At 41.1% G+C, this 15,358-nt stretch overlaps 2 protein-coding genes across 2 annotated transcripts in view; one reads left to right on the top strand and one right to left on the bottom strand.

Annotated features, from left to right (window-relative positions):
* Window positions 1-15,358, top strand: part of LOC310727127 (uncharacterized protein) — a 564,745-nt gene that overhangs the window by 354,168 nt on the left and 195,219 nt on the right. The window lies entirely within an intron of this gene.
* LOC310730343 (uncharacterized protein) overlaps window positions 13,935-15,358 on the bottom strand; it is a 44,712-nt gene continuing 43,288 nt past the window's right edge. The window contains exons 2-3 of the mRNA XM_083549257.1: window positions 14,227-14,828; window positions 13,935-14,050 (exon numbers count right to left, since the gene is read on the bottom strand). Of these exons, the coding sequence (XP_083405383.1) occupies window positions 14,036-14,050; window positions 14,227-14,828 (617 nt within the window). The 3' untranslated portion in view covers window positions 13,935-14,035. The remainder of the gene's footprint in view (window positions 14,051-14,226; window positions 14,829-15,358) is intronic.

Genomic DNA, 15,358 nt, shown 5'->3' with positions numbered 1-15,358 from the left:
CCCTTGCTAATAAGCAAATCAAGAGTGTGTCCCCGATTGTGTGTAGGACCTTGCTGCATTGTCTATATGAATATTGAAGTCTTCAGCAATAACAAAACAATCAAATTCAGAGGAAATTGTTGATAATGGTTCTGTGAATTCTTCAGCAAATGTTGGGGTGTATTTGGGTGGCCTATAAATAATTGTAAACAGAATGCGTGGTGTGCTTTTTAGAGCAATACACAAATATTAAAAATAATTGCAATCACCAAGTAATACTTGCTTGCATTAAAATGCATCTTTGAATAAATTTTTCTTCATCTATGAATAAATAAAATTATTCCTCCACCTCTTCTAACAGCTCTACAGACACTTATGATAGTAAAGTTGGGTGGGGCTGATTCATTGAGGACTGTAGCGCTGCAGCTGTCAACTAACCAGGTTTCATTTAGAAATATGAACTCCAGGTTGTTAGTGGTGATAAGATCATTAATTAGAAATTATTTGTTCTTTAGTGAATGGATATTCAGAAGTGCTAACTTAACAGTAACTGGTTTTGGCTTTGTATCAATCCCAGAATGACGTCTAATAGGCAGTATATTAAATAGAATTGCCGTGCAGCTGGAGAGGGCCTTCTTCTTTCTATCACATATCAGGACAGAGATAGGGAAAGCTAAAGGGACATTGGGCTCCCGCTTGTTCTGTAAACAGTTATGATTGTTACTGCTTTCGTAGCGGGGACCCATCATATATCAGTTACCAGTGCTGTTTGCAGATGAGGGTTGGTGTGATCCCTGACGTTGAGGCAGAGGTCGGAGTGCTCTCTCAGATGGGGGAGGAGGGCGGGCTGGGCCCAGAGGCTTTGGTGGTTGTGGAGCCTGCCGTTTCTTGGTGGATATTTGGGGACTAGCAGCAATAGAGTGGGAAAGATTTGTTCCAGCAAATACCAGTTCCCTCCATTTCTCCAAAAGTACAGAAGTGGTGATGTTGGAGATAGGGAGAGAGAGTGTGATGATATCGGCTGTGATTCTGGTGTTCCTGGAGGCTGGGGAGTGTTATCTTGCCTTTCCTGGTTGTTATCCACAGAAATGTCCTTGGATGTTGATTCGCATTCCACTTGTAGCGAGGTCTGTGGGAAGGGCTTCACTTAAGCTGTGTCTGTGAACAGTAGTTGTTGCGGCTGCAGAGTTTTATCCTTGTCATCTGAATGTCCATCCAGGTGCTGGTGTGAAATCCTGTGGTCATTTAGGCTGTTTAGGACTGGCACACTCAGCTGATAAATGAATGATTAAAAGTCTTTAAGCAACCTAGCTCCTAGTTTGTATGGGTGGATGCCATCTGTGTTAAAAAGTTGCCTTTGACTCCACAAGATATTGAAATTGTCAATGTAATTCAGTCCTCTCATGGTGCAGGTTTTTTGCAGCCATGAATTTAAACTCAGTTTGGGAGAGGTCCACTGATAATTGACTGAACTTTCAGTCATTCCAAGTGTTTCAAAAAATTTATTGAAATCCCTCTTGAGGAGTTCAGACTGTACAAAGTTCCTTGTTAACAGCAGAAACTGTTGCCTGAGGAAAGCAGTATGTACAGGTATCCTTGCTTCCAGTCTGTCTGATAATAGAGTCACCCACTATCAGCGCGCTTGGCTCGGCTGCTGTCTGAGCGGAGCGCCGCTGCCTGTATGTTATGAGCGTCTGTTAGCTCTGTTAGCTACAGACTGATGTGATCTGTGTCCATTTACATTTGGGAATTCTTCACCCACACTCATTAGTGCTTCAAATCTGTTTTTAAGCTGCACAGGGGGTGGTGGAATACCAATATTGGCTACTTGAGTTGTACCCATATCTGGGGTAGATGATGCTAATGCAGCAATTTGTGACACTCGTGACAGTCTAATGTCATGCCATCGGTTTGTGTCCCCAATTTGTTGTTGTCCTGTTTTAGGAATGTCAACTGCCGGCAATAGCAGACTGGTAGACCGCTATGACAAATTCCCCAAGTTGTTGAATATTCAAAAAAACAATATAGTTTCAAGAATTTGTTTTAGTGTGAGTGTCCAATTGTTTAGTTTGAGCACTGTGCTGAACAGCTGGTAGTTAAATCAAAAGATAAAAGCGGAAAAGCAAAAGTGCAAAGCACAGAGCGCAAGTAAAAGCGTCCGAACAGTAGCAAAGCAGGAAGTATTGAACATCTGTGGGGTTATTTGAAGCAGGCTGTCCATGCTCAGCAACCATCAAACCTAACTGAACTGGAGATGTTTTGTAAGGAGGAATGGTCCAAAATATATTTATCCAGACACTCATTCCAGGCTATAGAAAGCGTCTAGAGGCTGTTATTTTTGCAAAAAGAGGCTCTACTAAAAATTGGTATGATTTTTCTGTTGGGGTGCCCAAATTTATGCATAATTATGTATAATTTCGTTTTGATGCATATTGCGCATTTTCTGTTAATCCAATAAACCTCATTTCACTAATAAAATGTTACTGTGTCCTTCAGTTATTTGATAGATCAAAATAAAATTGCTGATCCAAACACCCAAATATTTATAAATGAAAATCATGGGCAATGTCAGGGGTTCCTTAACCTTTGCAAAACTTTATAAAATAATATTTTTTTATAACCTCATAAATCATTTTGATTAGATCCAGACTGATTTCTGAGGTAAAAAAAAAATAGTAATGATTTCTGAGGCAACAAATACCAGAACAAAACACGTGTAAATGGAAATGAAAATAGAATAAGAAATAAATCAAATAAAAATATTAAGTATAAAAGTATAAACTATTAACTATAAAGTATATAAGTATAAAAACAAGGAAAGATGGAAGTTGGTAAGTTAAAGTCTTTTTAAATTTTTTTTTTTTTTTACAACATACATCTTGTAAATTATTTATGAGATTTTAATGATATTCAATTTCTGTTTCTTGTTTTTTTCTTCAAATGTAACACATTTCGAATCATTGGTGGGTTTTCCAATAAAGAAGCAGTGTGGCAAAAAAAGCAATTGCAGCTGCTGCAAAAGCTTTTGGTAAACTGTTTGAATAAAACTGAGCTGAAATGGTGCAAACCAAACAGTGGCATTTTATACAGTGGGAAAGATGTAGTAAGTCATTTGGTTTTATATACATATATATTCGAAAATATATTTAGAGGCTGCTATGCATCTGTGGTATTGTCAGGCCAACAAACACAGGCGGAAACCGAAGTGCATTTTACAAGTTTTAATGAAGTAGAACAGCAAAGAGCAGGTGAAGGTATCGACTCGGGGAAGTAATCCACGTGGTAATTGAGGATACGGATTGTAGTCCTTTAGGAAGGTCTGAATAGTAGATCCATAGAGTGCCAGGGAAAGGCTAGATCCTCAGTGTTCGCGAAAATTTAAAGTCCTGAGAAGAGTCCTTGGGTGTTCTGCCAGGATTATCTGTGAAAACAGATGGAGATGGGAGGACACGGGTTGAAAGGAAAGGAGCCTTAAGTAGGCCCTGGGCTGATGAGCGCCATGGAGACTCATTTCATGCGGGTGGGGTGTTGAGGAGAGGCGAGGCTGGTGAATCCCTGAGATATATATATATATAGATAAGTCACATGGGTTATATATATTGGGTTGAAAGAAGAGGAGCCTTAAAAAGGCCCTGGGCTGATGATCAGCAGGTGCCGGTACTTAGTACGACGGAAACTTAATTCGTGCAGTTGGGGTGTTGAGGAGAGGTGAGGCTGGTCTCCTCCCGGGGACCTCATGGACCGCCTTAATGAGAACAGGTGGCAGGAACGAATGTGCGGCCTTCTGGGCACCCAGCGGGGACTGGTCCTTGGTGGGTGGCAGTGCGGATCTCCTCATCGAGGTCCCAAACGATGGGACAGAGAAACAACTCGGCCAGTATTATGGGCTCGGGTTCTGTGGGTTCCTCTGAGCCATAGAGGCGGGAAAGGGCATCCGCTTTACCGTTCTTCGAGCCCGGTTGGCACGTGACTTTAAATTGGAATCGGGTGAAAAAGTGATCACAGTGAACAGATGCGTGGTCCCCTCCAGCCACTGTGTCCACTCTTCTAAGGCCAGTTTGATTTCTAGGAGCTCTTTGTTATCAATGTCATAGTTTTGATTTGCAGCGGATAGCTTCCTGGAGAAGTACGCGCATGAGTGTAGTCGTGCGGGATGACCCGACTGCTGTGACAGGGCAGCTCCCAGACTGGTGGAGGATACATCCACCTCTACGACAAATGGGAGTTGAGGGTTAGGGTGGCATAGCAGGGGAGCAGCGCACAGCCTCTTGTGCAGTTCACTGAATGCTTTCTCCGCCTCCGGCGTCCAGGTGAGAGTCTTTGCTTTCCCTCTGAGGAGAGAGGTGAGAGGGGCTGTGACCAGGCTGAACCCCTGGATATACCCTTGATAGAAGTTCACCAACCCCAAGAAGCGTTGGAGTTCCTTTACAGACATAGGAGGTGGCCATTCCTAAACTGCCTCTACTTTCTTCTTATCCATCTGGATCCCAGCCGCTTTAATCACATACCCCAGGAACTGAACCTCCGAACGGTGGAACTCACACTTGGGGAGATTTAGGTACAGATCGTGCTTACGCAACAGTTGTAAGACCTGAACTACGTGGTCGTGATGTTCTTGAGATTCTTGAGATTCTAATCTTCGGGAGAAGATTAGAATGTCATCGATGTATACTATGACAAATCTCTGGAGGAAAGGTCAGAACACCTCATTCATGAACCCTTGATCTGAGGGCAGGAACTGAGATTGAAAGAGTGGGGGTTATTAGGGTGACTGTAAGTTTGGACAGACAAGAAATGTCAGTAGGAAGTTCTACAGTATTCACTGCGGGGCGTGGAGGTCGGGCAGGACATTGAGCGATGAGATGATTTGGGTTTCTGCAGTAGAGACAGACACCTGCTGCAAGGCGACATTCTCTCTCCCTTTGATAATCTTTGGGCACCCACCTGCATGGGTTCAGGTTCTAGGGCTGATGTTTTGGTTGAAGCGCTGGTCTGATCAGGTTCCGGAGACCGACAGGCAGTGATGCATTGTGAGATATGGATAGAGCGCTGAATAAAAGCCTCCAGGCCAAAAGTGTCATCGTAAATAGCCATGGCTTGCTGTACATCCTGATTTAATCCTAACCGATATATTCCCAGGAAAGCATCTCGTTTCAGCCGCTAGTGGCCGCTAAGGTGCGGAAGAGGCTGTAATGCGAGATATTATCCGCGCCTTGGCATAATTTCAGGAGGTAAGATCCACAGGGTTCACGAGAACGTAAAGGCCCTGGGTTAAGAAGAGTCCTTAGGTGTTTTGGCAGCATTATCTGTGAGAATGGACACGGATTGAAAGGAGAGGAGCCTTAAGTAGGCCCTGGGCTGATGAGCGCCATGGAGACTCATTTCGTGCGGGTGGGGTATTGAGGAAAGGCGAGGCTGGTGAATCCCTGATATATATATATATATATATATATATATAGATAAGTCACATGGGTTATTAATTTATCGCTTACATTTACTGTCATATCATTTCGAGTGGTTATAAAGTTTATTAAAGGAACATGAACAAAGGTAAACATTTCTGAACATATCAAGATTAAATCACCCAGGCCGATTCGGGTTTGACTGCGGCAGTGTCGGTAAATGATCAGCTGCTGCTCCGGGCAGGGAAAATTTTGGTATCTGGCCCGAAAACAGCTAACAGAATCGGGCCGAGGGGAAAGTCCGCGGCAGATAAGAATCCAGTAGGTGTTCAGAAATAAATCGGCAGCTGGCAGGAGGAAGAATCTGTCAAGCCGGGAGCCAGTTACTGTCAGGCGGAGGGTAGACGGAACCTGACACCTAGTGACAGCTGCCGATTTTTTTCTGATCCGCTGTGTGTGTGCGCGTGTGTGTATGTGTGTGTGTGTGCGCGTGTGTGTATGTGTGTGTGTGTGTGGGTGGGTGTCCTGATTCTACCGCCTAAATTCCTGCTCTTTGGAATAAAGAAGTCAAAATGAAAGTAAAAAAGCCATTTAATGAAGAAATGCAGTAAAAGATTTCCCGGAGAAAAACACAGTAAGTATGTCTAAATATATTCAAATCTAGAAGATGTGAATGTTATGAATCTACACTGGATGAAGAACAGTTCAGGTGATTTTTCCTGAAGTTGGATCTTCTACAGTTTACTGTAGGACTTGATTTTCTGGAAGTGAACCGTTAGATGATCCAGGATTAGATGGAACACACCCCATGTTGGAGTGAAGTAAATATGTGTCCTGCAGTGTTTCTCTCTTTAAGGATCTTTATTTCAAACTCTCCTCCTTTTTCCCAAATGAAGCTCTGGAGCGTGAAAGTGTTTTATTGGGGAAAATCGTGAATTCGTTACATATCGTGTATAAATGGGCTCCTGTTTATGTTTCATTAATATATTAATGATTTTTATGGATTTCTAATTGTAAGCTCGTTATTACATTGTTAAGGTGAGGCCTTGTCCTTTTTCTGGTTGAAATATTTTTACATATTTTTTAAATATTCTTTCTAATCTTAACTTTAATAATACCAATAATAATAATAATAATAAGAAGAAGAAGAAGCAAAGGAAGAAAAAGAAGATTTTTGTTTTAACCCAATTTTCTCTCTCTCTCTCTCTCTCTCTCTCTCTCTCTCTCTCTCTCTCTCTCTGAGTGCATGCTGGGAGTGAGTGAGTGAGTGAGTGAGTGAGTGAGTGAGTGAGTGAGTGAGTGAGTGAGTGAGTGAGTGGATTGTGTGTGTGAGTGAGAACGCTCTTGAGATTGAGCTTAATTTATCCTTTTTCACACTTTTCTATAAACTTTATTTTATATATTTTACTTTTTATTATAAATGTTTGGGGTTAAGTGATTTACTTCGGGTATATTTTAGTCCATAGAGCGAGGAAACTGCGTCAGTTGGCATCTGCTGGTCGACTCACAGTTCAGAGTAACTTTCCCGCAGGTATGGGGTTAAACTCACGCCTGAAGTGGAGAGCTCGGTTGAGGATTGTGTGCAGTCTGTTTGTGAAATTGTTGCGTATGACAGAATGGTGTCCACATTGGTAATCTTCTTCCCTAGATATAGTGTATAGTGTGATACCAAGTGAAGATGTAATTTAAAACTCTTTTACCTCCATTTTGTCTTTAACACAACCTGCCAGCAAGATCATTATGTCAAATATCCCACCTTTTTATTAAAGATGCTGATTGTAGAATTGTCTAGATATGGTTAAATAATGTCACAAATGAAAAAGATACCACAGGCCGGTTCTAGAGATTTGGAGGCCCTACGCAAAATTTATATTGGAGGCCCCCAGGTCTCCTTCCCTCCACTTTCATAATAAATAAAAAGCACTTGAATCAAATATAAATTATAACCTTTTTATTTATACAAAATCAAATCACCATCAGAAGTGAACGAGACAAACTACTAAGCAGAAGGAATAGTTAACTTGTTCAGTTGTATTTGTATGCTTAAATCCTCTTTATTTAGTAAATTCAACAGAATAATTTCTTAGAAATTCGAAAGATTAAATATGAAGTAGGCTATTATTCTAATGTAAACATCAGAATTAATAAGATATACAGACAGTTGATGTACTTTCAAAAAAAAAATAGAAAAATCTGTAATTGCTGTTTTTATTTACAAACGTTTCCTTTTCTTTTAGTATTTCTAAAGTCGGCACGGCTCTCGGGCTGTTTTGAAGTCTGCAAATAATGATCCATCTTTAAATGGTGCTCACACGAATAGGCAGAATAAGACTCCGTTTATTTTGATGATACATTATTGTAAAAAATACACGATGACATCTCAAATGCTGCATTACAAGCTGCACTTTTGTTGCGTGCCTGTTTAGCTTCTCTCTTAGCAACCTCCGAGACCTTCGTTCATTTCGGGGCACACAGGTCAGTACGCAAAAATTGTTTCTTAGGGGGATTTTGTTCATCATTGTACACAGTCTCTTCATGCATTCAGATGGTGGGGACCCACATTTAAATGGTCATATTAACTGGTTCTACTTTTATATCCAGTGGAAAAAGAGCTTAGTCTTATGCTGCAAACTTGTGAATCCACCCACCCCACCTCCAAACCTGAGGCCCTAGGAAATTTCCTGCTCTGCCTCTAGCTAACACCATCCCTGAGATACCACTTGGTTGTAAGTTGACATTGCTTAAGCATGTTGCTTGCTTTAGGTGACAAAAATATACCTTGCAAGCAGATCAGGACCAGGATGAGAACAGAAACTGCACTGATGCAGAGCAGACTGCACCTGTTAATGTTAAATGTACAGATGATACGAATATTAGTAGTAGTAGTAATGTGGGAGGAGATGAGAGTGAAAAAAACTGTGACGATGCTTCAGGAAGTGCTAAAAGAATGGAAGAAAACGAGGAAAGTGATGCAGAAACCAATATTACGTCACCAACAGAATCTGTTAAATGAGGAACAAATTAATACTGAATTTGAGAATGATGAGCCCTTGATCAAAACTCCTTACGAGAAAATGATAAAATGGTAGAACAAGAACACCGTTAAAATGATGACTGACTACAGCACACAGCAAGATTCTGGTGGTGAGGCTGTGAGCTCTAATAAATGGAAAAATGTGGCTTACAGATAAAATTTGGAATTAGATTTTTCTTTATTTATGTGCTCCTGTTAAAGGTGTTGAAAGAGTTCCTTTTCTCACCAATGTTAATGGTTTCTTAGAAAATTGCAGTTTAGATGATTCCCTCTTTGTGGTGGGTGATTTTAACTGTACAGTAATGATGTATTAGATAGGAATCATCTGGAACCTCACAATGCTTTGTGTTGCACCTTACATAAGCTGATTAAAGCTCACAGCCTATGCCATGTGTGGAGGGAATTTAATGTGATAATAAGCAATAAACACAGTGTAAAAAATAAACTGTTGAGACAACGTGAAAAAACAAGACAACTTGATGCAGTAAGACTTTTCAGTTGTCTCAACTATAGTCTATAGTTCTCCTAAGTGACAGTACTTTATTTAGCTAACTTATATTTGTTTGTTCATACAAGGATGGTTGTCTTATTTTGCTAACAAAGTGATGCTTGTTACAGCAACTGAAGCAACAAATAGATGAAAAAATTTTATTAGCAAAATTAATGATCACACGTCACCACAATGTCCTTTTTAAAACTATTATGTATATTATAAATGACAAACACAATCATTGCTTTACCAGTTTATTTCAATTGAAAGCACACAATATGTTTAAATGAAAATGAAAATGGCACTGAATTTCACACTTTAAATCTACTAAAGAAACAACCACAATATTGATCTGGGACATGATCGACTTCTCCACACGTTGCCTTCTTCAGGGTGAAACTCCAAACACTTGCATCTTTTTGCTCACTGTTTACAGTAACTTTATTACAACCTGCCTCCTGCAACTTTGCGCTATAATTGTTTGTTCTTTATGCTGATCAACCTTCCCTCATAACCCTTTTATTTGCCAGGCTCCTTAAGGCAGGGATACTTGGAGATCAGTGCAAAAGCAATTGATTTAATTTCCTGATTGTCAGGATATGCCGTTATCTCAAAAACAGCCTGCACAATTTTGCTAGGAATCTCTCTAGAATGTCTCTAGCCACATCAATGTCAATTTCAATTTTTTTCATATGCTTTATTTCCTCAGCGTAGCTTCAGCTCAATAATAAATGACAGAGTTGTTATGTGGAATGGCAAGGGCTATTCTGAGGTAGTGCATAAATAGCTCTGAACAGAAACGAGGGGGAGAGGATTCTTTAGAGGAGTTGAGACTAGTATCAAGTGATAAAACAGATAAAAGGCTGTTTGTTTCATTAATCGATGACTTGAACCACTGAATATGCAAGACTGCTCTTTCACTAGGGAGTTCTGAAATCAGACAGGTTGCACTGATTCGGGCACTTCAGGAAGCTGGACTTGCTGGGATTTAGTGGAGAAAATGACAACTCGCAGTAGTAAAGCCTGTAAGTCGAGCAGAAGCCAGTTTTAATTATTTAATACAAACAATAAACAAATGAACTTATAAATGTAGTACTACACCACTATAGGGTACGTTTAATGCTCCAAATAGGTCTTCAAAGTCACAAAACACTTTCTCTCCAAAACTGTATGTTTAATAGTCATTTAAGGCAGCAGAATCCAGGACAACTATATCAGTGTATTTGCAGTGTAGACGTGTACAGCACATCTCAGTGTTGCATCCAACAATCATATGCTAACCACAACCACTTTTGCAATGTGCAAGTCTGTTTTTAAAAAGGCTTTATGCATCCATGCATCCAAATATCAAGGCAGTCATTTGCTGATATTTCATGTAAAGCATAAGAAGCACATTTTTCATGTTTTGGGCATCACTCACAAGCTTCTAAAAGAAAGAGTCCTTAGACTCAAATCGCATAGTCCACAAAGTCATCGAAGGTCAAGTCAAGTCAAGTCAAGTTTATTTGTATAGCGCTTTTCACAACAGACATTGTCTCAAAGCAGCTTTACAGAAAACAACAGTGAAGGTGAATGGTGTGCGTTTGTCCCTGATGAGCAAGCCGTGGCGACAGTGGCAGGGAAAAACTCCCTTAGATGATATGAGGAAGAAACCTTGAGAGGAACCAGACTCAAAGGGGAACCCATCCTCATATGGGTGACATCAAGAGTTTGGTCATAAATCTTTCAATAATACAGAACAATTTGTGATCATCATAGATCCAGCATCAGCTTCTCCATGCCAGGGCCTTTAAACACTCGGCATCTACTTCTCCATGATCATCCATAGGTCCATAATCTTCACGAGGTGGGACGTGACTGGAGCTGGCCAAACCTCAGGATGCCTCGGGATGGGGAGAGAAAGAGAAGCAGTGGAGAGGAATTAGCGTAGCTGCTGTTCATGATATTAACAGCACAAGTTGATAATGTGCATGTGATCAGATGTTCTGGAGCACAAGGTTATGATGTGATGTGTGTGATGTGTGTTATGTGTAGCCTTTGCTAAAAAGATATGTTTTTAATCTACACTTAAACTGGGAGAGTGTATCTGAACCCCGAACACTGTCAGGAAGACTATTCCAGAGTTTAGGAGCTAAATGTGAAAATGCTCTACCGCCTTTAGTGGACTTTGCTATTCTAGGAACTACTAGAAGCCCAGAGTTTTGAGATCTCAGGGAGCGTGACGGATTGTAGCGTGTTAAAAGACTGGATAGATACATGGGAGCCAAACCATTTAGTGCTTTATAAGTGAGTAGCAGTAGTTTGTAGTCTATTCGAAACTTAATAGGAAGCCAATGTAGGGACGATAAGATTGGGGTTATATGATCGTATTTTCTTGACCTAGTAAGAACTCTTGCTGTGGCATTCTGAACTAACTGAAGCTTGTTTATTAATGATGCAGGACATTCACCTAGTAATGCATTACAGTAGTCTATTCTAGAGGTCATAAACGCATGGACGAGCTTCTCTGCATCAGATATAGATAACATATTTCTTAGCTTAGAAATATTTCTAAGGTGAAAGAAGGCTGTTTTTGTAACTTGATTGATGTGATTTTTGAAAGATAAGTTGCTGTCTAAAATAACTCCCAGGTCTTTTACCGTTGAACTAGTAGTTACAGAACAACCGTCTAAATGCAGGCTGAGATGCTGGAGCTTCTGTGTACTATTTTTTGGGCCGATGAGCAAAATCTCCGTTTTATCAGAATTTAATAGCAGAAAGTTATGGGTCATCCAATCTCTTATTTCTTCAACACACTCAGTTATGCGAGCTAATTGAGCTGTATCGCCTGGTTTGGATGAAATATATAGCTGGGTATCATCAGCATAACAATGGAAGCTAATTCCATGCCTTCTAATAATATTTCCTAATGGAAGCATGTATATTGTAAAAAGCAGGGGTCCCAGAACTGACCCTTGTGGCACGCCATAATTTACTAGCATTATCCTGGATAGCTCTCCATTTAAATCTACAAAATGGTAACGATTGGACAGGTAGGATTTAAACCAGCTTAATGCCTGTCCCTGAATACCGATGTAATTCTGTAAGCGATCGAGGAGAAGATCATGATCTATAGTGTCGAATGCAGCACTAAGATCTAGTAAAACTAATAGGGAGATGTAGCCTTGGTCTGAAGCTAAAAACAGGTCATTAGTGATTTTAACTAGAGCAGTTTCTGTGCTATGATGGGGCCTAAAACCTGACTGAAACTCTTCAAAGATATTGTTCTCCTGCAAGTGGTTACATAGCTGGGCAGCGACAATCTTTTCTAAAATCTTAGACATAAATGGGAGATTTGAAATTGGTCTGTAATTCGATAGCGTGCTTGGATCCAGATTAGGTTTTTTAATGAGGGGCTTAATAACTGCTAACTTGAGGGATTTAGGGACATGACCTAACGATAGTGAGGAGTTAATAATATTGAGAAGAGGCTCACCAGCTGTATATAACACTTCCTTCAGTAGTTTAGTGGGAATTGGATCTAACTGACATGTTGTTGATTTAGCTTTCATAATAGCATCATACAGCTCTTCCTGTCCTATACATGTAAAACAGTGTAGTTGTGGGGTTGTAAGTACGATTGTGTCAGGAGATGCTGTCAGAGGTTGAACTGCCACAATTGTTTTTCTAATGTTATCTATTTTTTTAGTGAAGAAATTCATAAAGTCTTCACTACTAAACTGTGATGGAACACATTTTTCAGATCCCTGATTTGTTGTTAATTTAGCGACTGTACTGAAAAGGAACCTGGGGTTGTTTTTGTTATTTTCTATGAGTTTGCTCAGGTGTTTAGCTCTAGCAGCTTTTAGCGCCTGTCTGTAGCTAAGCATACTGTCTTTATACGCAATTCTAAAAACCTCCAATTTAGTTTTCCTCCATTTTCTCTCCAGATTACGTGTTGTTCTCTTTAGGGCATGAGTATGACTTTTATACCAAGGTGCAGGTGCTTGTTCTCGAACCTTTTTTAACCGGATGGGGGCAACAGTGTCTAAAGTGCTAGTGAGGATAAGGTCTATGTTGTTCGCCATCTCATCAAGATGATCAGCAGTTATGGGTTTAATGTGAAACTGAGATAAATCAGGCAGGTTATTTATGAATCTGTCCTTAGTGGTTGGAATAATAGTCCTACCAAGTCGATACCGTGGTGAAACACGGTTAATCTGCTCTACCGGTAGTGTGTACAGTAGGGGATAATGGTCTGTGATGTCATCACTCTGGGGTAAAATATCTATATCAGTGACGTCTGCTCCGTGGGATATTATTAAGTCTAGTGTGTGGTTAAAACGGTGGGTTGGTCTGGTGACGTTTTGTTTAACTCCAAAAGAGTTTAGTAAATCGACAAATGATAATCCTAGGGCATCGTTTTCATCATCTACATGAATATCAAAATCTCCTACAAGCAGCACTTTATCAAAGCTGATCAAGAGGTCTGAGAGAAAACAAGCAACCTCATGAAGAAAATCAGCGTAGGGCCCTGGGGGTCTGTACACGGTGACCAGAGCGAGTTTTCTGTGCATGTCTGAAAGTGCAATTTTAAGAACAAGCACTTCAAATGATTTAAAGCTGAATCCTAATCTCTGACTAACATTAAGAGAAGCACTATAAATGGTTCCTACACCCCCCCCACGACCAGTCTGACGGGGCTCATGCTTATAAACATATCCTGACGGTGTCGACTCGTTTAGACCCATATAATCACCTGGTTTAATCCAGGTCTCAGTGAGACAGAGTGCATCGAGATTATTATCTGTGATCATCTCATTTACAATCAGTGCTTTGGATGCAAGTGATCTAATGTTTAAAAGACCGAACTTTAGAACTTTGTTGTGTTTGTTTATCTGGCATTTTTCAGTTTTAACTGCAATAAGATTATTTCTGGATCTTGTGTATGTAATTCTTGGTTTTACTACCCGAGGAATAGATATGGTTTCTATCAACTGGGCTGTGTGTGAACTTGTAACTATTTGGTCTGTAGTATGCGTGTTCTTATAGTTAAAGATTTCTTGATGTCTTACCAGTCAGATGGTGTGTAGTATCCTAGAGATGTTATCTGATAGCACTGCTGCTCCAACTCTGCTGGGGTGCAGACCATCAGGGCGGAAGAACCTAGGATGCTCCCAGAAACAGTTCCAGTTATTAACAAAGAGAAGTTTATGTTCTCGACACCATGACTGAAACCATTCATTTAGAGCTAAAAGTCTACTAAACTTCTCAGCCCCTCGCTGGTAAGTGGGAAGAGGTCCTGACACTATAATCCTCGTTGTGGGTGATGTGCTGCGTACCGTCTCCACCAGGATCCTGAAGTCCCTCTTTAAGATCACCGTTTGCCGCAGCCTGGTGTCGTTCGATCCGGCATGGTGAACAACCGCTCCGAAGTTCTCGTTCAGGTTCGCGGGTACCTGCGCAGCGACATCCAGAACACGAGCACCAGGAAAACAGCGAGTGTGCACCTTACCTTTAGCTCGGGTAGCGCGGACATGCCGGACGATGGAATCTCCGAGAATAACAGTGTCGCGTTCCGTCTCGCGGAGGGGGACGAAGCGGTTCTCGGTCGAGATCTCGAAGGCCGGTGGTGGAGGTGGAGACGTCCTCGATCGGGGCTTGGCTTGTCTCTTCCGCCGCGGCCGCATCCAGGGTCCATGTTGCACCGGTGCCGGAGTTGTAGGTGCGCTGGGCCTGGGCATAGAAGCACGCGGAGTTGATGTGCTGGGAGCGTTAGGTTCAACCCGGGAGTTTACCTGGGATGAGTGCGCGTCCGCCCGGGATGTTTCCAGCGCCGCTTTCCGCTCTCGCAGCCGGTCATGCTTTACATGCAGCTCGCGAATCTGTTTCTCCAATGCCTCCATCTCCAACGCCACCGTTTGCAACTCGAACGAGTCCTCACCTGTGCTCGAATGCAGACAAACAACCGGCATAGTGCTTATCGTCACGAACAGATTTATTATACAGAGATGTGAGTGAGAGAAAATAAATATAAACAACACTAGTTATAGTCGAGTTAACTAACTACAGGCACAAGTCAGGAAGACAAAAACAATTAAGGATTATTAAAAGAGGAAAAACGGATGGATAGATAGCAAAGTTTGTTTGAAAGACGCCGAGAGAGATACAAACACGTAACTCGCGGCAAACAAGTCAAACACAGGAAGCTACGTCACAGGAAGCTGTGCAAAACAACTTGTTAGCTCTGGGTAGTGCTCGATAAAGTGATGCTTTGGCTTTAATGTAAAGTCTGGAAAAGTATAAGTAAGAAGCAAGTTGTGGTCAGCCTGATTAAATGCCAAGTAACACAGAGTATCCCCAGAGAGACTGTTTGACTAAACAATTTCAACAATTTCTTTCAACAAATTCGAGTGAGGCACAAAGATAATTCCACAGGTTTTACCCCTTCAAAGAGTTTTTTTACAATCATGT

Source organism: Silurus aristotelis (assembly GCF_946808225.1).
Source record: "Silurus aristotelis genome assembly, chromosome: 1".
NCBI lineage: Eukaryota > Metazoa > Chordata > Actinopteri > Siluriformes > Siluridae > Silurus > Silurus aristotelis.
The sequence above is the reverse complement of the archived record's forward strand: the minus strand, read 5'-3'. Positions and strand labels throughout refer to the sequence as shown.